Here is a 22,737-nt window from a genome sequence, read left to right on the forward strand (position 1 = left end):
AGACGGTCGGTCCCTCAACCTGACACTGTGACTGTCATCTTTATTTTCTCTCATAATACTATTTCCTGTTGTCAGCCAAACACTTCTCATGTCTTAGATAAAAATAAGTAATTATTAATTCTCCGCAGAACCAATAGAGTTGGAAGATCGGGTGGATAACAGCAATAATATGACAGAGATAATACAAAAAATCATTCCTAACTTGCTGCTTGTCAACGCCAAAGCGACAGACAAAACCAGGGAAACGACTTATTATAGCCAGGTGAGAAGCTGCCACAGATTGTTCTTTCTTTGTTCTAAACATCTGTGGGCTGATCTCTCTCATTTTTTTATTATTTTGCCTTGATGCCATTGAAGGGTTCTTCATTCAGGGAATTAGAGCTACCCGTCACTGACAAGCCTGGCTCAGTCAGTCATCTGAAGGAGTGGTGGAGGCTTAGTCCTCCGTGATCTAAGCAGATCCTCAAATAAAAGGATGTACAGTCATGGTTTTTAAGGCACCATGGATGCTTTATGTGCCCTCCAAGAGTTTTTGTCTTGTGCCAGCCAATCACAAACCTGGTGGAGCTTGAGCAGTGCAGTTTGGCGGTGTTGTTTCCCATTGGCTGGGAGCGCTAGATATAAATATTATAATGCTACTTCTCGCCTGAGAGGGATTTTCCACATCAAAATTCTCACATTTCACACATTTTCGGCACTCCAGAATGGCAGTAAGTTACTGAATGTGTTCCCAGTGTGTTATTGAATTCAGTTTGAACATAATTTTGATATAGTGAGAGAAACACTTTATTTCAGCACGATACAATGTTTGTACACAGGTGAATAACATTTGGGTGTACAATCAGAAATCCCATAAATGTGCAGAGCATTTCGGGCAAACTTAAGACCAACTTAGGATTAATAAGGTAGTAACAGTACAAGTAATTTTATGCATACTTCACTTGGGTGAGTGTATGCAAATGAAGTACCTGTGGCATTGATAAGTAACAATTTCATGCTATTGAATTTACGTGAATAAAAAAAAGCATCATGTCTGATGCCCCGCCAGGTTCTCGGTATTTCCTGTTAATCAAAATCTTTCTTGTTACATATTTGGCTAGGAGCACCGACCCCCCACGCAGTCAAAAATCCACATATAACTTTTAACTCCTCAAAATCTTTACTACTAAAGGCCTACTGTTGACTGTAAGCCTTAGCAATAACATAAAGAACATAAGAACATAAGAATGAAGGAACACTGCAGAAGGCCTACTGGCCCATGTGAGGCAGGTCCAAGTCTCCTACTGGCTTAAGCCAATGCACCCAACCTAGTCAGGTCAGGTCACATTGACTTAAGGGAGGAACACGGCAACCGACCTGGTAGCACAAGCTATCAGGTCCAACTCACACCCACCCACATCCACTCATGTATTTATCCAACCGAGTTTTAAAGCTACACAACGTTCTGGCCTCTATAACTGTACTTGGGAGTTTTTTCCACTCATCCACAACTCTATTACCAAACCAGTACTTTCCTATATCCTTCCTGAATCTGAATTTTTCCAACTTAAAACCATTGCTGTGAGTCCTGTCTAGGCTAGATATTTTCAGCACACTATTTACATCCCCTTTATTTATTCCTGTCTTCCATTTATACACCTCAATCATATCCCCCCTAATTCTACGTCTTTCGAGAGAGTGAGGACTCCATCCAGCCTTCTCCTCGCTGCAACATTCATCACCCACGCTTCACACCCATATAAGAGCGTTGGTAAAACTATACTCTCATACATTCCCCTCTTTGCCTCCAAGGACAAAGTTCTTTGTCTCCACAGACTCCTAAGTGCACCACTCACTCTTTTTCCCTCATCAATTCTATGATTCACCTCATCTTTCATAGACCCATCCGCTGGGATCAACTTTGTCATCCTCCTTTGTACATTTTCCAGAGCATTTATATCCATTCTGTAATACGGTGACCAAAACTGTGCAGCATAATCTAAATGAGGCCTAACCAAGGATGTATAGAGTTGAAGAACAACCTGAGGACTCAGATTCAGGGCCTCAGTCTATCCTCATAGGGAAGGTTTCTGATACATGGGATCAATGTCATCCTCCTTTTACATGCTTCTTGATGACCAAAATGCAGCATAATCTAAATGAGGCCTTACCAAGGATGTATAGAGTTGAAGAACAACCTGAGGACTCCTATTATTTATGCTTCTTGATATGAAGCCAAGGATTTATTAGCTTTATTGCGAGCACTTATGCACTGTTGTCTTGGTTTCAGATTACTGCTAACCAGAACTCCTAAATCTTTTTCGCAATCCGTAATATTAAGATCTACATTATATAGTTTATATGTGGCATGGTTATTGTCCTGTCCAACATTTAGAACTTTGCATTTGTCTATATTAAACTGCATCTGCCACTTCTCCGACCACTGCATCAGTCTATTCAAATCTTCCTGGAGTGCTCGAATGTCCTCGTAAGAATGAATTCGACGGCCTATTTTGGTGTCATCGGCAAACTTGCCGATGTCGCTCTTTATGCCCTCATCTGTGTCGTTTATGTAGATTGTGAACAGCAGGGGGCCCAACACTGACCCCTGTGGAACACCGCTCATGACACTTCCCCACTCTGATTTCTCCCCATTTATGCAAACTCTCTGCTGCCTATTTGTCAACCATGCCTCTATCCAGGAAAAAATTTCTCCTCCTATTCCATGTGCCTTAATTTTCCTCAATAGTCTCTGATGTGGGACCCTGTCAAAAGCCTTACTGAAGTCCATATACACAATATCATATTCATTACCATGATCTACCTCCTCAAATACCTTAGTGAAAAAAGTTAATAAATTCGTAAGGCAGGAATGCCCCTTTGTAAAACCATGCTGAGATTCGTTGATTAATTTATGCTCTTCAAGGTGGCTATGAACTGCCTCGGCAATTATTGATTCCATAAATTTTCCCACTATGGAGGTTAGGCTTATTGGTCTATAGTTCGAAGCTAAGGACCTGTCACCTGCTTTAAAAGTAGGTATCACATTTGCCATTTTCCACTTATCTGGCACCATGCCAGTTTGTAGTGATACGTTGAAAAGATTAGCCAAAGGTTTGCTAAGCTCCTCTTTACATTCCTTTAGAACCCTTGCATACAGTTCATCAGGGCCTGGGGATTTGTTAGGTTTTAATTTATCTATTTGCCTAAGGACCATGTCACTTGTGACCCTAATCGTGCACAGTTTATTATCGTCCTGTTCTACATAATTTATCATTTCTGGAATATCGCTGGTATCCTCCTGTGTAAAAACTGAGAGGAAGTATGTGTTAAAAATTCCACACATTTCCTTATCACTGTCAGTGAGCTGACCCGAGGAACTTTTGAGTGGGCCTATCTTGTCCCTGATCTTACTTCTGTAAACCTGAAAGAATCCTTTTGGGTTAGTCTTTGATTCTCTTGCAACTTTAACCTCATAATCTCTTTTTGCTTTTCTAATTCCCTTTTTTATTTCTCTCTTTAACTGAATATATCGATTTCTTAATTGCCCCTCTCCTATTTTGATTTGCCTATACAGTGGACCCCCGGTTAACGATTTTAATCCGTGCAAGAGGGATAATTGTTATGCGAAATAATCGTTATGCGAATGAATTTTCCCCATAAGAAATAATGGAAATAAAATTAATCCGTGCAAGACGCCCAAAAGTATGAAAAAAAATTTTTTTTACCACATGAAATGTTAATTTTAATACACACAAACTGAAAAAGGCATGCACAATTACATGACACTTACTTTTATTGAAGATCTGGTGATGATTGATGGGATGGGAGGAGGGGAGAGCATTATCTTCTTACTGTTTAGAAGGGGAATCCCCTTCCATTACGACTTGAGGTAGCAAGTCCTTTTCCGGGGTTACTTCCCTTCTTCTTTTAATGCCACTAGGACCAGCTTGAGAGTCACTGGACCTCTGTCGCACAACAAATCTGTCCATAGAGCTCTGTACCTCCCGTTCCTTTACGATTTGTCTAAAATGGGCCACAACATTGTCATTGAAATAGTCACCAGCACGGCTTGCAACAGCTGTGTCAGGGTGATTTTCATCTATAAAGGTTTGCAGTTCAACCCACTGTGCACACATTTCCTTAATCTTTGAAGTAGGCACAATGGATTCCACAACTGGCATAGGCTTCTCAGGGTTAGCCCCAAACCCTTCAAAATCTTTCTTAATTTCCATACTAATTCTCACCCTTTTTACCACAGGGTTGGCACTAGAAGCTTTCTTGGGGCCCATGGTCACTTATTTTCCAGAAACAGCACCGAAAACACTGTAATAATACGAAATATTCCGAGTGTATGCTTGGATGTTACCGCGGAGGCTGGCTGGTAAACAATGGGACGGGCGGCACATGTGAGGGCACATTGGACGCGTCTCGGACGAAAATCGGCGAGCGGGTTTTTAATCGGTATGCGCGGCAAAAATTTTGCGATAAAAGTAATCGGTATGCGGAAAAATCGCTATGTGATGCCATCGTTATGCGGGGGTCCACTGTATATGCCTCTCTTTCGACCAATCAGATATTTTAATCTATTGTTCATTCATTTAGGATCATTTTTGTTTGATCTGATTTCCCTATTTGGAACATAATTTGACTGAGCAGCTAGAACTATGCCCTGGAAAGCATCATATCGGCAACCATCACCACCTACCTGACCCTTAATAAGGTCATTCCAGTTCAGCTCACCTAAGTAATTTTTTAGTCCTATGAAATCAGCCAAGCGAAAGTCAGGGACGGAGACTTGATTGCCATTATTAAGGGAATTCCATGATATATTAAAACTGAGTGATTTGTGATCACTTTCCCCAAGCTCATCATTAACCTCAAGATTATTAATTAGTGTTTCCCTACTGGCAAGAACCAAGTCAAGGAGGTTATTTCCCCTAGTTGGCTCTGTCACAAACTGTTTTAAAAAACAATCCTGGATGGTATAAAAAAAGTCACCTGACTCTAAATTTCCTGTCAAATTGCTCCAGTCAATCTGTCTATAGTTGAAATCTCCCATTAGCACAACATTTTCGTATGTAGATGCCTTACGAATTTCGTCCCATAGAAGTTTACTGCACTCCCTATCAAGTAAGACACGTATGCAACAGTTAGGTATCTTTATTGTGAAACGTTTCGCCTACACAGTAGGCTTCTTCAGTCAAGTACAGAAAAGTTGATAGAAGCAGAAGATACTTGAAGACGATGTAATCAGTCCATCACCCTTAAAGTTTTGAGGTGGTCAGTCCCTCAGTCTGGAGAAGAGCATTGTTCCATAGTATGAAACAATATGGAGAAGAAGTGACAGGATGGAGCTTTTATAGCGCCAAGAGGTGAGACGTAGGAGAGGTAAGAACTCAGATGTTGAGAGGTCCCTCTCAAATCCAGCCCCTCTCACTAGTGGAAGTTGTCGAAGTTGATTGCAGGTCTGTACCAAGATACCCTTGTGTTGCAGTGTCTGACAGATTGAACATTAAAATGGTATAAAATACCGACAGGTTGTTAGGTAAGACACGTATGCAACAGTTAGGTATCTTTATTGTGAAACAATAAAGATACCTAACTGTTGCATACGTGTCTTACCTAACAACCTGTCGGTATTTTATACCATTTTAATGTTCACTCCCTATCAAGATTTGGGGACCTGTAAATCACACCCAAAATTAGTTTTTCTCGGCCCTCGAGAAGCTGTAACCAAACAGATTCAGTGGCTGACGCTTCTACTTTTATATCTTGTCTAACACAACAGTTTAAATTGTCTCTGACATACATCGCTACTCCACCACCCTTCCTGTTGACCCTGTCAGTGTGGAATAATTTATAGCCTTGTATGTGACATTCAGAGGGCATCTCTCTATCTTTCAGATTGAGCCAGGTCTCTGTTATAGCAATAATATCTATGTTTCCTGCACTTACAATTAATCTTAGCTCATCTATCTTATTTCTTACACTCCTGCTATTAGTATAGTAAACCTTAAGGGAGCTATTCCCTTGCTGTCCGCTGCTGTCCCCCTTTGTTTGCTGACATGATCTATTGTCTTTATTTATAACTTCATGCTGAATGCCTTTTATACATTTACTGTTTCCAACCCTAGTGTTGCAACCTGCTTGTTTCCCACACACACCCATACCTCTATCCTCTGTCAGTTTAAAATCATAGGCATTTCACCAATGGCCTTCTCAATTGAGTTTGCAAGTGCTACCACCCCTGCCCCAGAGAGATGTACCCCATCCCTTGCATACATATCATGTTTGCCATAAAAGTTGTTCCAGTTGTCAATGAATGGGATTGCAAGTTCCTTGCAGTATCTGTCTAGCCAGCAATTTACACCAATTGCCCTAGACAACCATTCATTTCCTACTCCCCTTCTAGGCAAGATGCTACATATGATTGAGATCCCTCCCTTAGACTTAATGAAATCTATAGCTGACCTGTACTTACCTAGCAGCTCTTCTCTCCTACCCTTCCCAATATCATTTCCACCAGCACTGAGACAAATAATGGGCTTGTTCCCATTACCTGACATGATATTATCCAGCCTGTTAACTATGTCCCCAACACCAGCTCCAGGGAAGCACACTCTATCTCTCATCTTCTTATTCCTATTACAAAAAGCACGGTCAATATATCTTACCTGAGAGTCACCAACCACAAGAATGCACTTACCTCTGTTAGCAGGGGCAGTAGTACCCTTACCTTCACTGGCCACTGAAGTACATTCATCCTGAAGAACAGAGAAGCGATTTCCTACCTTCAGATCTTCACTCTTAACTTTCCTTACTCTGATGCACCTCCCATTACTGTGAACCACTCGCCACTTGTAGCAGGTGCTGGACTGCACCTCACTGCTGGTAGCCGTTGCTACCTCCCCACCTACAGCCTCCTCACAGTGAGAGACAGACTGCACCTCACTGCTAGAAGCCTCATTCCCCACAACTCCAGCCACCTCACACTCTCTCCCAGACCCATTGAGGTGGACCTTCAGCCTCCTAATCTCCTCCTGGAGAAGCAAGACCTCCTCCTTCAACTCTCCAACCTCAATTTTTAAAACACTGCAGAAGCAAGCCATGCTTTGTAACTGTCCACGCTAATCCCCAAAGCAGCTCAGGGTCTGTGTCAGTTAACTGTCAGTTAACACATATTTTGTATTTTATATGTATTATATACTGTATTCTTGCAATAAAGTAAGCTAGAAAAGAGAAAATGTTATTAAGAAAATCATAAGGAAGAGAAAATACATTTACAGTACTGTAGTGTATTTATGGATACCGTTAATTTCCGTCGTCTGTTTACAAGATGAATCAATATTGTCTTATATGATACAAAACATTGTAGATATTATACATATTACTAATGTTAGACGTCAAAACTGAGAGGATAATGTGAAAAGAAAATTCATAATTATTTATGATTTAATATCGCATCTTTACATATGTTTACATTTCTCTTGACCATGAATGGAACATATGCCATCTGTAAGAATAATAATAATATACTATTGTTATTATTATATTATTAACCCTTGTGGATTTAGCACTTAGTTGTAATTATATTAGTAATAATTATATTGCATCTTTACATTTCACTCGACTGCGAATGGATTCTGTACGATCTGTAATTGTTTGTGTGTGGAAGTTTTGATATATTTTTAACTTTTTATAATAGATTTATGTATATTATATGGCAATAAATGATAAAATAGACTAGTGTCTGCATAAATTCTATGCCTTCATGACATACCTAACTGTTTCTTAAATTTTTCGGTCTCAAATCTCAAAAAAATTTCAGTATAAGTGGACTCTGTGCAGTTCAAACCCAGCGTGTTGTTCAGAGGTCAACTGTACATTGTAAATGCGTAATATTTGCTCATTTTGTATTTTCTTGTCCTTCCAGTTATATATGCCCCTTTTTCATGGATCAAGAGCCCAAATGAGGGGAGACTATGCATTGGTTTCCAAAAATTTTGAAAGTTGCAGAGGAAGAGGAAACCGAGGATGAATTTGAGCCACATTCTTCCACATCATCGAGCGAAGATGACGAACAAGAATTACCAAGGAAAAAACAGCGAGTTAGCACAAAACATTCGAACATACGAAGACAGCCAGTTGAGGAGGAAGATGACAATCACACAGACATAGATAACAACACTGAGGTCGTCTGGGACAAGGTTGATATAACAAGCACTCCATTACCCGACTACAGACACGAGGGACCAATACAAATCATGACTCCGTTTGAATATTTTTGTGAACTATTTTCGGAGGAACTTTTACAAAACATAGTATTCAACACCAACTTGTATGCAACACAGAAAGCTGCTAACACTAACTTCAAGACAGCATACAAAGTCTTGATACAATTTGTCGGAGTGTTACTTTACATGGGTATAACCCACATGCCCTCATTAGACGATTGCTGAGCCACACAAAACACGTATTACTCAAGGTTCAAACTGCTGAGGAGAATAGTTCATATGAATAATAATAAAAATACAACAGCTGACAGGTTTTATAAGGTAAGACCAATGTTCGATGCTCTAAGAAAAGCTTGCTTAAGAGTTGCAGGTACACCCAAGCAGTCAGTTGATGAGGCAGAAGTGGGATATAAGGGCACAGGAGCAGGAAATCCTAGGCATTTTATCAGGACAAGGCCTGATAAATGAGGTTTCAAACTCTTCTGCCGTGCCAGTGATGATGGGTTCGTACATTTATTTATTTATTTATTGTTTTACATGACATATCAATATATCAAGGCAAGACAACCTTTGATTTTCACAGTGTTGACTTAAAAGAGGAGGAGAAAAAAATGCCCTTGAGTTCAAAGATCATTACTTGCCTTGCAAAGACTATGGACCACATGAATTCCACAGCAATATATGCTGATAACTTCTTCACCAGTCTTCCTCTGGTGAAATATCTGCATAACACATTCAACTGCAGGTACACAGGTGCTGCAGGGGATAACAGGATTGGAAAACCACCACTAATGACTGCCAAGGACATGAAAAAAAAGCAAGTGAAAAAGGGTACATTTGATTACAGTTCCTCTGATGGTGTCCTTGTTGTACATTGGAAAGACAGTAAGACTGTTACTTTGTTGACAAATGACATGGGCATCAACCCAGTGACGAAGATAAAGAGGTACAGCAAGGAGACCAAACAAAAAGTGGCCATTGATTGTCCCTCAGTCATAAAGAACTATAATATGCATGTAGGAGGCATAGACAAGAGTGATGTGTTGGTTCGTTCACACAAGTCTCCGCTCAAATCAAAACGGTGGTACATGTGCCTCTTTGCATACATCCTTGATCTTCCCTGTGTCAGTGCCTGGATGTTGTACAGGTGGGACTGTAAGGCTCTGAAACAGAAATTCATGACCCTCAAAAACTTCAGACTTGCTGTGTCTTATAGTGCAAGAAATTTAAGCAAGGAATTGCCAAGGAGCCTGATATCTTCTCCAAGCTCTTCACGTGCCTCAAGTGTGGAAAGCGATTTATCTAGTTTGGCTCCGACGGAAATGCCTCGTGCTGTGCCTTACCAGCGTACAAAAATGCCAGATGATAATAAAAGATATAACTCGATTTACTTGTAAGTTTTGCAGCAAGAAAGAGAAGAGAATTTACTCAGGTATTGCTTGTTTGCTGTGCAAGGTCAGCCTGTGTCTAAATCAGACCAGGAATTGTTTTCTGGAATTTCATACCCCTCCAAGCCTTAAATAGGCTCAAATAATATGTGGTTAAAAGAACACAGAATGGGTGGGGGTTTGAACCCATGGGGCGTCACTCACCATGAGTTCAATTATTATAATCGTAACTAAGTGGGTTTAGCCATGGGATGGATGGGCTCAAATCCTATCTGGTCCATGGCTTGTTTGCAATCGTGTTATTGCAATTTCATGAGCTAGAATGTGATAAATACAAACAGGATTCTCAAATATTTTTGTGTCATTTCAATATACATGAGGGCCCTGCTTATATGGCGGGATAGGTTCCAGGCTACCGCTGTAGACCAAAAATTGCTGTAAGGTGAATCGCCTTTTTTTGCACTTTTAAATGCATGTAAATGCCTGTTTGTTAACATGTTTACACTATTGTATATTAGCAATAGAACTAGGTATGAAAAAACAAAGTAAAATGCACATGCAGTACAGTCATTACTCATGTTAATATACAGTAAGACCCCCGTATCCATGGGGGATACATTCCAAAGACCTGCTGGGAATACCAAAACCGTGGATAGTGGCAAACTCTGTATACAGTAGGACCCCCGTATCCAAGGACCTTCCATGGATACCAAAACCATGGATAATAGCAAACCCTATATATAAGTCCTATACTTTCTTTCTTTCAACACATCGGCCGTATCCCACCGAGGCGGGGTGGCCCAAAAGGAAAAATGAAAGTTTCTCCTTTTACATTTAGTAATATGTACAGGAGAAGAGGTTACTAGCCCCTTGCTCCCGGCATTTTAATTGGCTCTTACAACACGCATGGCATAGAGAGGAAGAATTCTGTTCCACTTCCCCATGGAGATAAGAGGAAATAAACAAGAACAAGAACTAGAAAGAAAATAGAAGAAAGCCCAGAGGGGTGTGTATATACTATATGCTTGTACATGTATGTGTAGTGTGACCTAAGTGTAAGCAGAAGTAGCAAGACGTACCTGAAATCTTGCATGTTTATGAGACAGAAAAAAGGACACCAGCAATCCTACCATCATGTAAAACAATTACAGGATTTCGTTTTACGCTCACTTGGCAGGACGGTAGTACCTCCCTGGGCGGTTGCTGTCTACCAACCTACTACCTAGGAAGTCCTATACATACCTATTATAAAGTTTAATTGATAAATTATGCACAACAAGTGGAGAATTGTCACTTTTTCACTGATGGGAAGCACTTCACAGCTTCTCTTAGGCTTTGAACAACTGCCAGCTTCTCTAATTTTGTGCTTTGGGGCCATTATTATGTAAATATTTAGAAGTATTTTTTGGGCCACAGTAAACCATGGATAACTGAAACTATGGATGCCAAATCAGTGGATATTGGGGTTCTACTGTATTTGTAGTCTTAATGTAGAGTGAGAAATGAGTAGCATTTATTGTAGGAAGTCAGACGTGGTAGCCCGCCTGGCTACCACATCTCACAGTTATGTTTATTTGTTGTACTATAATTGTATATACGTATTTTTATGTATGTAGTGTGTTTCTTATATAATTTTGAAAAAATGTCATAGATGGATTAGTGAAAATGTCTATAATAACGTAACATATGACATTTAAAGTGCCCCAGAGCAAGTATTATAATGACTCACAAAATTGTAATGACACGATTGCAAACAAACCATACCATGGGCGGGATTGAACCCGCGGTCAGAGAGTCTAACCTTCCTATGGTGTAGAAATATACCTAGTTGGACGAATCTTATTGTGGCTAGCTGGTCCAGTGGCTAATGCGACGGTCTGGAGTTTTGAGACTCTCTGACCGCGGGTTCAATCCCGCCCATGGTATGGTAAGTATTATAATGCTTATTGCATCTCCAACACTAGTGAGACGACACTCTTAGCAATTTTAATGTGTACCTACACGCCAACACAGTGTGTAAGTTTATTTAGGTACAGGTATACACAAGTACAGTTCTCAGAGTATATAGTAGTATATAATACACAAGAACTTTAAAATGCTTGAAATTTTGGAAAGTTTCCAGATATAATCGAGAGACGCAGAGCTCATGGAGGATGTAAACAGTGATGTGCAGGTGCTGTAATAGCGAGTCAGAGCTGTATAAACAAATTTTTTGGGTAAGATTTGAAAAGTCCATGTATTAGCTTTCTTTGAGTGGGAGGGGTTGGATTTGAGTGGGAGGGGTTGGATTTGAGTGGGACTTGCACATCAGAGCTTATTTCTTGGGTAGCATTGAAAATTGGGTAGGTCAAATGTTTGTTAGTGGGATGAATTGTAAAGGACCTGCCTAGTATGGGCCAACAGGCCTGCTGCAGTGTTCCTCCTTTCTTATGTTCTTATGTTCAAGTTGTATAATGTAATCACACATTGTAACCTTTGCAAAGAAATAAATTTTGTATTTGTATTTACAGTGGACCCCCGGTTAACGATATTTTTTCACTCCATAAGTATGTTCAGGTGCCAGTACTGACCGAATTTATTCCCATAAGGAATATTGAGAGGTAGATTAGTCCATTTCAGACCCTAAAACATACACGTACAAATGCACTTACATAAATACACTTACATAATTGGTCGCATTCGGAGGTAATCGTTATGCGGGGGTCCACTGTATATCTATTGTATTATGTAGGTTCATATTATATGTACTCTGTTGTATTATGTATTACTGTATGTACTATACTGTATTATATTAATTCAGATTGTATGTACTCTACTTTTTTTTCATGAACATAATAATAATAATAATAATAATAATAATAATAATAATAATAATAGTTTTTGTGCGAGGGGCTTGGACTTCCAGCAGGTATGCATGAGCGTGTTTGATAGGAGTGAATGGAGACAAATGGTTTTTAATACTTGACGTGCTGTTGGAGTGTGAGCAAAGTAACATTTATGAAGGGATTCAGGGAAACCGGCAGGCCGGACTTGAGTCCTGGAGATGGGAAGTACAGTGCCTGCACTCTGAAGGAGGGGTGTTAATGTTGCAGTTTAAAAACTGTAGTGTAAAGCACCCTTCTGGCAAGACAGTGATGGAGTGAATGATGGTGAAAGTTTTTCTTTTTCGGGCCACCCTGCCTTGGTGGGAATCGGCCAGTGTGATAATAAAAAAAAAAAAAAAAAAAAAAAATAATAATAATAATAATCAAATTTGATAATGAAAAATTTTAGCAAAAATGTTTTACAAGATTATGTTAGTGTTTGTTAAATATTAGGATAACTTCGTATGTGGTTCAAAATATATTTTGTTTACAACAGGCGGCAGATACGAAGAACACCATGCCCAAGGATGGTCAAGTTCGGCGGAAGAAGACACAGAGCAAGGACGAGGGGGTAAGATAACGAAATGACAAGTGTGTTTTGGGGTCACCGTTCCTCATTGAGTGTTGATCGGTGCAGACTCTTCAACAACCATTTACAGTGGACCCCCGGTTAACGATATTTTTTCACTCCAGAAGTATGTTCAGGTGCCAGTACTGACCGAATTTGTTCCCATAAGGAATATTGTGAAGTAGATTAGTCCATTTCACACCCCCAAACATACACGTACAAACACACCTACATAAATACACTTACATAATTGGTCGCATTCGGAGGTGATCGTTATGCGGGGGTCCACTGTACTAGCATATCTAATTTTAACTTTTTTTTTCTTTTTTTTAAAAAAGCATTTAGTATTAAAAATCATTATGCCTCTGACATGATTCCAGGTGTTTCTCGACTTAGGATATTTCAAGTTTACGATGGTAGGGCAGCAATTACTTTGGAGATGAACTTAAGATAATTACCCAACATGAAGGCAGCAAGTCCCTAACTTATATTATTGAGAATGTTGAAAAACTCTTGTTGATTTCGATAAATGAAAAACAGTTACAGGGCAACAGCATTTCAGAGTTAAGACACTTGTGCAACATCTGGTTATCTTTATTGTAGACGTTTCGCCATCCAGTGGCTTTATCAATACAGATTCTTGGACATAAGAAATTAGAAGAACTACATGTATATACAGTGGAACCTCAAAAATCGAACTGCTCCCAACACGACCAATTATGTAAGTGTATTTTTGTAAGTGATTTTATAAGTGTATTTTTGAGGGTCTGAAATGGACTAATATAATTTACATTATTCCTGATGGGAATAAATTTATTCGGTAAAGGCACTCGAACAGCCTTCTGAACCGAAGAAAGTTCGATATTTGAGGTTCCACTGTACAAAAGATGAGGTAATCAGTCCTTCCAAGGCTGAGGAACTGATTACCTCATCTTTTGTATATAATTCTTCTGTTTTCTTGTTATGTCCAAGAATCAAGTGTCTTAACTTTCATCTTGTCGGTATTGTATACCTGTCTTGCAAAGCATTTCAGAGGGCATTATTTATGGAAAAGTGAGGCAGTTGCATGATGACCTCCTGAAAAAAAAAACTCTGGAACAATTGCTGAAACTCAGTCCTTCAAGGTTAGTAGGAGTTGGTTTAATAATTTTAAGAAAAGAAGAGGCATTCGTAATGTGGCTAGGCATGGGGAGGCTGGCAGTGCTGACAAAGTGGCTGTTGAAAAGTAAGTTCCTGAATTCCAAGAATATATAGAGGCTGATGATCCTGAGTTGGCAGAGGATATTATGTCTCTGGGGAAGACCTTGGGCCTAGAAGTGACTGAGGATGATGTGGAGGAGCATAAAACTGAACTAACCACAGAAGAACTTGTAGACCTTCAGAAGGAGCAGCAACAGATTGCAGCAGAGGAGCTGTCATCAGAGGAAGAGGAGGGAAGGGATGATGTGCCCATTGCATTTGTCAGGGAAACATGTACAATGACAGCGCAATGTCTCAACTTTGACAAGTGTTAAAGCGGAACCTGAAATAAACCTCACTTGACAGGATTTTAGTGAGACGAAGAACCAGTGAGCTAAAACAAAGTGTTTGTGGTGAAAAAGACAAAGAAGAAAAACAGCATTACCTCTCACCTGATAGGTAAGGGGCAGTCGAATTTTCATTTACTGTACAATATTTCAGTTAAATTTTCATTTAGTATTCATTTTTGTTCCCTGTGATGTATAATTTTATACATTGTTTTATATAGTAGTTAGTACATTGTTAATATATTGTCATTTGGGGTCTGTAATGGATTAATTCTATTTATATTATGCTTTATGGGAAAAATTGCTTTGGTTGTCAGATCGACATCTGGAATGAATTGAATTTGAAAACTGAAGTTCCATTGTATTTAGCATATAATATTCATATTTGACTTACAATACTTTTGACTTACAATGGATTTATTGGAATGCAACCCCATCGAAAGTCGAGGAGCACCTGTATGTATTCTGTGACACAGAACAATTAATTATAACAAGACATTGTAATACATTTCCTTATCTACCACAGACAGTAAAATTAAACACATTGGAATGTAGAATTGAATGGCATGGCAATGTAGGACTGATGTCAGACTAAGGTAATGACCAGCTTTCTTTTTTCAGAGTGTGGCAGACAGCACTGGCCATATCTATATCATGGATCTCAGGCCAGCCAAAATTGCCCAGCGAAGTCGAATTATCAGGATGAGTGAGAGAGGCTTTTCTCCTATGGACATCGCTCGCCGACTAGGCATTTCACGGCACACCGTGTATACGTGGTTAAACAGATGGGAAGAAGACCGTAACCTTTATGACAGGGCCAGATCAGGAGCACCCAAGAAAACATCAGCAGAACAAGATGAATCTATAAAGGAAGCTGCGGTAACGAATCCATCCACTAATGCGATGAAAATAAGGGAGAAATTGAATTTAAAGGTGACTCCAAGGACTGTCAGGAATCGTCTTCATGCTGCTGGAATACAACCAACACTAGTGGTTAAAGAACGACTGAAAGGCAAAACTCGTCTACAAAGTAGTGAACATTAGGAGTTGTTACATGAATCAGTTAAAAATGCTATTATTCAATTAGCCATAGCAAGGTACACTGCTGGAGAAGGAACTGGTGCTTAATCGTTAATCCGCCCATTCATTTCTGAAACAAATTGTGAAATTGTAATAATGTTGGTAGAATTACTGATATGTTAGGTAAAAGGACACATGCAACTAATGCGACATTGTATTGTGGCAACATTTTGCTCTCCAGGAGCTTTGTCAAGCTGCTACAATCAACACAGGGATATGGGGTATAAATAGGTGCACAAGTGAGGTGCAGAATTTGCATTTTAAAGGTGTGGACTGGTAAGCCAATGGAAGGCCTTGGTCAGATAACCAAAAGTTCCAGCTGAAGGTTATTATATGACTAAGACCCACGTCAAGAAACACTTGTCCTGTTTCCTGACAACCTTGCCTAACCTAACATAGTATGGGTTGCAACGTGAACGCTATTGAAATTGGGCTAACATCGTGAATGTGTGAGAGGCAGGAATGGTAAGAACTTCATGGCAAGGGAAGAGTTGAAGGCCCTAATGAGGAAACCAAAGTTGGTCAATAATTCTGGAACGTCATTACCCAAAGATACAAAAAATCACAATACTCTGATGGGAACAATACACAAATAATCCGCACATAGAGGAGAGAAGCTTATGATCGCATTACAGTCGCACACGGATCATTTACAAAGTTGCACTGTCACTAAAGAGTGAGGGAGCCTATATGTATTTGTTGTGTGCGGGTAATTTGTGATTCATTGTCAGAAAGTCTCCAAGACGGCGTCACTCGTACAGGTACATTAATTACTGCATTTAAATGTTTGGTCAATAAATGATATGTTTGGTATTATATTAATGTTCTCAGCCTCCATCACTACCACCAGTCACCATCACTGCCACCAGTCACCATCACTGCCACCAGTCACCATCACTACCACCAGTCACCATCACTACCACCAGTCACCATCACTACCACCAGTCACCATCACTGCCACCAGTCACCATCACTACCACCAGTCACCATCACTGCCACCAGTCACCATCACTGCCACCAGTCACCATCACTACCACCAGTCACCATCACTACCACCAGTCACCTTCACTGCCACCATCACTACCACCAGTCACCTTCACTACCACCAGTCACCATCACTGCCACCAGTCACCATCACTGCCACCAGTCACCATCACTACCACCAGTCACCATCACTACCACAAGTCACCTTCACTACCACCAGTCACCATCACTACCACCAGTCACCATCACTACCACCATTCACCATCACTAACACCAGTCACCACCACTACCACCAGTCACCATCACTGCCACCAGTCACCATCACTACAACCAGTCACCATCACTATCACCAGTCACCATCACTGCCACCAGTCACCATCACTGCCACCAGTCACCATCACTGCCACCAGTCACCATCACTGTCACCATCACTACCACCAGTCACCATCACTACCACCAGTCACCATCACTACCACCAGTCACCAGCACTACCACCAGTCACCATCACTACCACCAGTCACCATCACTACCACCAGTCACCATCACTACCACCAGTCACCATCACTACCACCAGTCACCATCACTACCACCAGTCACCATCACTACCACCAGTCACCATCACTACCACCAGTCACCATCACTACCACCAGTCACCATCACTACCACCAGTCACCATCACTGCCACCAGTCACCATCACTGCCACCAGTCACCATCACTACCACCAGTCACCATCACTACCACCAGTCACCATCACTACCACCAGTCACCATCACTGCCACCAGTCACCATCACTACCACCAGTCACCACTACCACCAGTCACCAGCACTACCACCAGTCACCTTCACTACCACCAGTCACCATCAATACCACCAGTCACCTTCACTATCACCAGTCACTTTCACTACCACCACTCACCTTCACTACCACCAGTCACCTTCACTACCACCAGTCACCATCAATACCACCAGTCACCTTCACTGCCACAAGTCACTTTCACTGCCACCAGTCACCTTCACTACCACCAGTCACCATCACTACCACCAGTCACCTTCACTACCACCAGTCACCATCACTACCACCAGTCACCATCACTACCACCAGTCACCTTCACTACCACCAATCACCATCACTACCACCAGTCACCTTCACTACCACCAGTCACCATCACTACCACCAGCCACCATCCCTACCACCAGTCACCATCACTACCACCAGTCACCTTCACTACCACCAGTCACCTTCAATACCACCAGTCACCTTCACTACCACCAGTCACCTTCAGTACCACCAGTCACCATCACTACCACCAGTCACCATCACTACCACCAGTCACCATAACTACCTCCAGCAACCATCACTATCACCAGCCACCATAACTATCACCAGTCACCTTCACTACCACCAGCCACCTTCACTACCACCAGTCACCATCACTACCACCAGTCACCATCACTACCACCAGTCACCATCACTACCACCAGTCACCATCACTACCACCAGTCACCTTCACTACCACCAGTCATCTTCACTACCACCAGTCACCTTCACTACCACCAGTCACCATCACTTCCCCCAGTCACCTTCACTACCACCAGTCACCATCACTACCACCAGTCACCTTCAATACCACCAGTCACCTTCACTACCACCAGTCACCTTCACTACCACCAGTCACCCTCACTACCACCAGTCACCCTCACTACCACCAGTTACCTTCACTATCACCATCACTACCACCAGTCACCATCACTACCACCAGTCACCATCACCACAAGCCACCTTCACTACCACCAGTCACCATCACTACCACCAGTCACCTTCACTACCACCAGTCACCATCACTACCACCAGTCACCATCACCACCAGCCACCTTCACTACCACCAGTCACCATCACTACCACCAGTCACCTTCACTACCACGTCACCTTCACTACAACCAGTCACCATCACTACCACCAGTCACCTTCACTACTACCAGTCACCTTCACTACCACCAGCCACCTTCACTACCACCAGCCACCTTCACTACCACCAGTCACCTTCACTACCAGTCACCTAAACTACCACCAGTCACCTTCACTACCACCAGTCACCTTCACTACCACCAGTCACCATCACTACCACCAGTCACTTTCACTACCACCAGTCACCATCACTACCACCAGTCACCACTACCACCAGTCACCATCACTACCACCAGTCCCCATCACTACCACCAGTCACCATCACTACCACCAGCTCACGTTCACTACCACCAGTCACCTACACTACCACCAGTCACCATCACTACTGCCAGTTACCATCACTACCACCAGTCACCATCACTACCACCAGTCACCATCACTACCACCAGTCACCATCACTACCACCAGTCACCACTACCACCAGTCACCATCACTACCACCAGTCACCATCACTACCACCAGTCACCATCACTACCACCAGTCACCTTCACTACCACCATCACTACCACCAGTCACCAGTCACTACCACCAGTCACCATCACTACCACCAGTCACCATCACTACCACCAGTCACTTTCACTACCACCAATCACCATCACTACCACCAGTCACCATCACTACCACCAGTCACCATCACTACCACCAGTCACCACTACCACCAGTCACCATCACTACCACCAGTCACCATCACTACCACCAGTCACCTTCACTACCACCAGTCACCATCACTACCACCAGTCACCATCACTACCACCAGTCACCATCACTACCACCAGTCACCATCACTACCACCAGTCACCATCACTACCACCAGTCACCATCACTACCACCAGTCACCATCACTACCACCAGTCACTTTCACTACCACCAGTCACCATCACTACCACCAGTCACCATCACTACCACCAGTCACCATCACTACCACCAGTCACCATCACTACCACCAGTCACCATCACTACCACCAGTCACCATCACTACCACCAGTCACCACTACCACCAGTCACCATCACTACCACCAGTCACCATCACTACCACCAGTCACCATCACTTCCACCAGTCACCACTACCACCAATCACAATCTCTACCACCAGTCACCATCACTACCACCAGTCACCATCACTACCACCAGTCACCATCACTACCACCAGTCACCTTCACTACCACCAGTCACCATCACTACCACCAGTCACCATCACTACCACCAGTCACCATCACTACCACCAGTCACCTTCACTACCACCAGTCACCATCACTACCACCAGTCACCATCACTACCACCAGTCACCATCACTACCACCAGTCACCATCACTACCACCAGTCACCTTCACTACCACCAGTCACCATCACTACCACCAGTCACCATCACTACCACCAGTCACCACTACCACCAGTCACCATCACTACCACCAGTCACCATCACTACCACCAGTCACTTTCACTACCACCAGTCACCATCACTACCACCAGTCACCATCACTACCACCAGTCACCGTCACTACCACCAGTCACCTTCACTACCACCAGTCACCATCACTACCACCAGTCACTTTCACTACTAACAGTCACCAGCACTACCACCAGTCACCTTCACTACCACCAGTCACTTTCACTACCACCAGTCACCATCAATACCACCAGTCACCTTCACTACCACCAGTCACCAGCACTACCACCAGTCACCTTCACTACCACTAGTCACCTTCACTACCACCAGTCACCATCACTACCACCAGTCACCATCACTACCACCAGTCACCATCACTACCACCAGTCACCATCACTACCACCAGTCACCATCACTACCACCAGTCACCTTCACTACCACCAGTCACCATCACTACCACCAGTCACCATCACTACCACCAGTCACCTTCACTACCACCAGTCACCATCACTACCACCAGTCACCATCACTACCACCAGTCACCTTCACTACCACCAGTCACCATCACTACCACCAGTCACCTTCACTACCACCAGTCACCTTCACTACCACCAGTCACCATCACTACCACCAGTCACCTTCACTACCACCAGTCACCATCACTACCACCAGTCACCAACAGGGAATACAGTCACAGAAACCCAAGGCAAACGGAAACCAAGCCTGTGCACATACTATGCACTTGGTATCTGCTGGCATGGGAAATCTGGAAAAACAGATGGGACATGCAACTATGACCACCCTAGAAAATGTCATGCCCATATGACAACAGGAAAATGCAAACTCCCTTCCTGTAAGCTTTTTCACCCTGAAATGTGTACCTCTTCAGTACAGGAAAGACTGTGCTATAACTTAAATTGCCAGGCATACCATCTAAAGGGGACAAAAAGATACAAAACATCCAGGCCATGGGAAAACCTGGGTAGCCACAGCCACTCAAGAGGGAGAGGTTTTTTAGTGCCAGGAAGGAAAAAAAACTGGCAGGAAATGGCAGAAATCGTACACCAAATCCAGTCATTCCTGGAGTGGAACCACAGTCGATGGCCTCCACTCCAAACCAACAGATACAGATACTAATGCCGGAAAAAAAATCCCCCCCCAGTACCAACAATACCACCAGTCCGATAACATTCTTCTTTGCAAATATACAGGGTCTAAAGCCAGCAATAAACAACAAAATACCTTTCATCCGTGGACTGCTTGCAGAGGCAAAGGCAATGTTCGCGGCTTTCACTGAGACCCACATAAAGGATCACTTGGACAACGAAATATGGATCCCAGGTTACAACCTATACAGATGTGACAGAGTGAACAGGCAAAAGGGGGGGGGTTGGCCTGTACATTGCAGAGTCACTTGTTTGCACAGAACTGCTTAATGCCTCAAATGACGTAGTGGAAGTTTTAGCAGTAAAGGTCGAGAACCAAAACCTAGTCATTGTGGTAGTCTACAAGCCTCCGGATGCAACATCCCAGCAATTCCAGGAACAGCTGTTAAAAATTGACCACTGTCTGGAAAATCTTCCAGCTCCTGCACCCAACATCTTGCTCCTGGGGGATTTCAACTTAAGGCACCTAAAATGGAGGAATATAGCAAATAATATTGTTGCAGTAATAACACCAGGAGGCAGCTCTGATGAAAACTCACACTCACACGAGCTTTTAAATCTCTGCACAAAATTCAATTTAAACCAGCAAATAATAGAGCCTACTAGACTGGAGAATACACTAGACCTCATCTTCACTAACAATGATGATCTGATAAGAAATGTCACCATATCAAAAACAATATACTCAGATCACAACATAATTGAGGTTCAGACATGTATGCGTGGAGCCTCAGACCGACAAAATGAGACTAGTCACGAGGGAGCATTCACCAAATTCAACTTCAATAACAAAAACATAAAGTGGGACCAAGTAAACCAAGTCCTAACCGATATAAGCTGGGAAGATATACTAAGCAACACAGACCCAAACTTATGCCTAGAACAGATTAACTCGGTGGCACTCGATGTATGCACAAGGCTTATTCCTCTAAGAAAAAGGAGGAGTAGATGTAAAATAGAAAGAGACAGGCGCTCCCTTTACAGGCGACGGAAAAGAATAACAGAGCGGCTAAAAGAGGTCAATATATCAGAAATGCGCAGGGAGACACTGGTCAGAGAAATAGCAAGCATCGAACTTAAGCTAAAAGAATCCTTTAGGAGTCAGGAATCGCGGGAAGAACTAAAAGCCATAAATGAAATCGAAAGAAACCCAAAGTATTTCTTCTCCTATGCCAAATCAAAATCGAGAACAACGTCCAGTATTGGGCCCCTACTTAAACAAGATGGGTCCTACACAGATGACAGCAAGGAAATGAGTGAGCTACTCAAGTCCCAATATGACTCAGTTTTTAGCAAGCCGCTAACCAGACTGAGAGTCGAAGATCAAAATGAATTTTTTATGAGAGAGCCACAAAATTTGATTAACACAAGCCTATCCGATGTTATCCTGACGCCAAATGACTTCGAACAGGCGATAAATGACATGCCCATGCACTCTGCCCCAGGGCCAGACTCATGGAACTCTGTGTTCATCAAGAACTGCAAGAAGCCCCTATCACGAGCCTTTTCCATCCTATGGAGAGGGAGCATGGACACGGGGGTCGTCCCTCAGTTACTAAAAACAACAGACATAGCCCCACTCCACAAAGGG

The 22,737-nt window shown here is 42.4% G+C and overlaps 1 protein-coding gene across 8 annotated transcripts in view; it reads left to right on the top strand.

The window, feature by feature from the left end:
- LOC128702468 (tigger transposable element-derived protein 1) overlaps window positions 1-16,458 on the top strand; it is a 490,624-nt gene extending 474,166 nt beyond the window's left edge. For 3 of the 8 annotated variants that reach the window (XM_070105323.1, XM_070105324.1, XM_070105325.1), the window contains 3 exons: window positions 129-262; window positions 12,965-13,039; window positions 15,184-16,458. In XM_070105323.1, coding sequence (XP_069961424.1) covers window positions 129-262; window positions 12,965-13,039; window positions 15,184-15,606 — 632 coding nt within the window. In that variant the 3' untranslated portion in view covers window positions 15,607-16,458. Of the gene's footprint in view, window positions 1-128; window positions 263-7,915; window positions 11,857-12,964; window positions 13,040-15,183 lie in introns of those variants that run through there. The other 5 variants (XM_070105327.1, XM_070105329.1, XM_070105326.1 and 2 more) reach the window with 4 other exon arrangements.
- The last annotated feature ends 6,279 nt before the right edge of the window (window positions 16,459-22,737 follow it).

This window comes from Cherax quadricarinatus, chromosome 98, assembly GCF_038502225.1.
Source record: "Cherax quadricarinatus isolate ZL_2023a chromosome 98, ASM3850222v1, whole genome shotgun sequence".
NCBI classification, from domain to species: Eukaryota; Metazoa; Arthropoda; class Malacostraca; order Decapoda; family Parastacidae; genus Cherax; species Cherax quadricarinatus.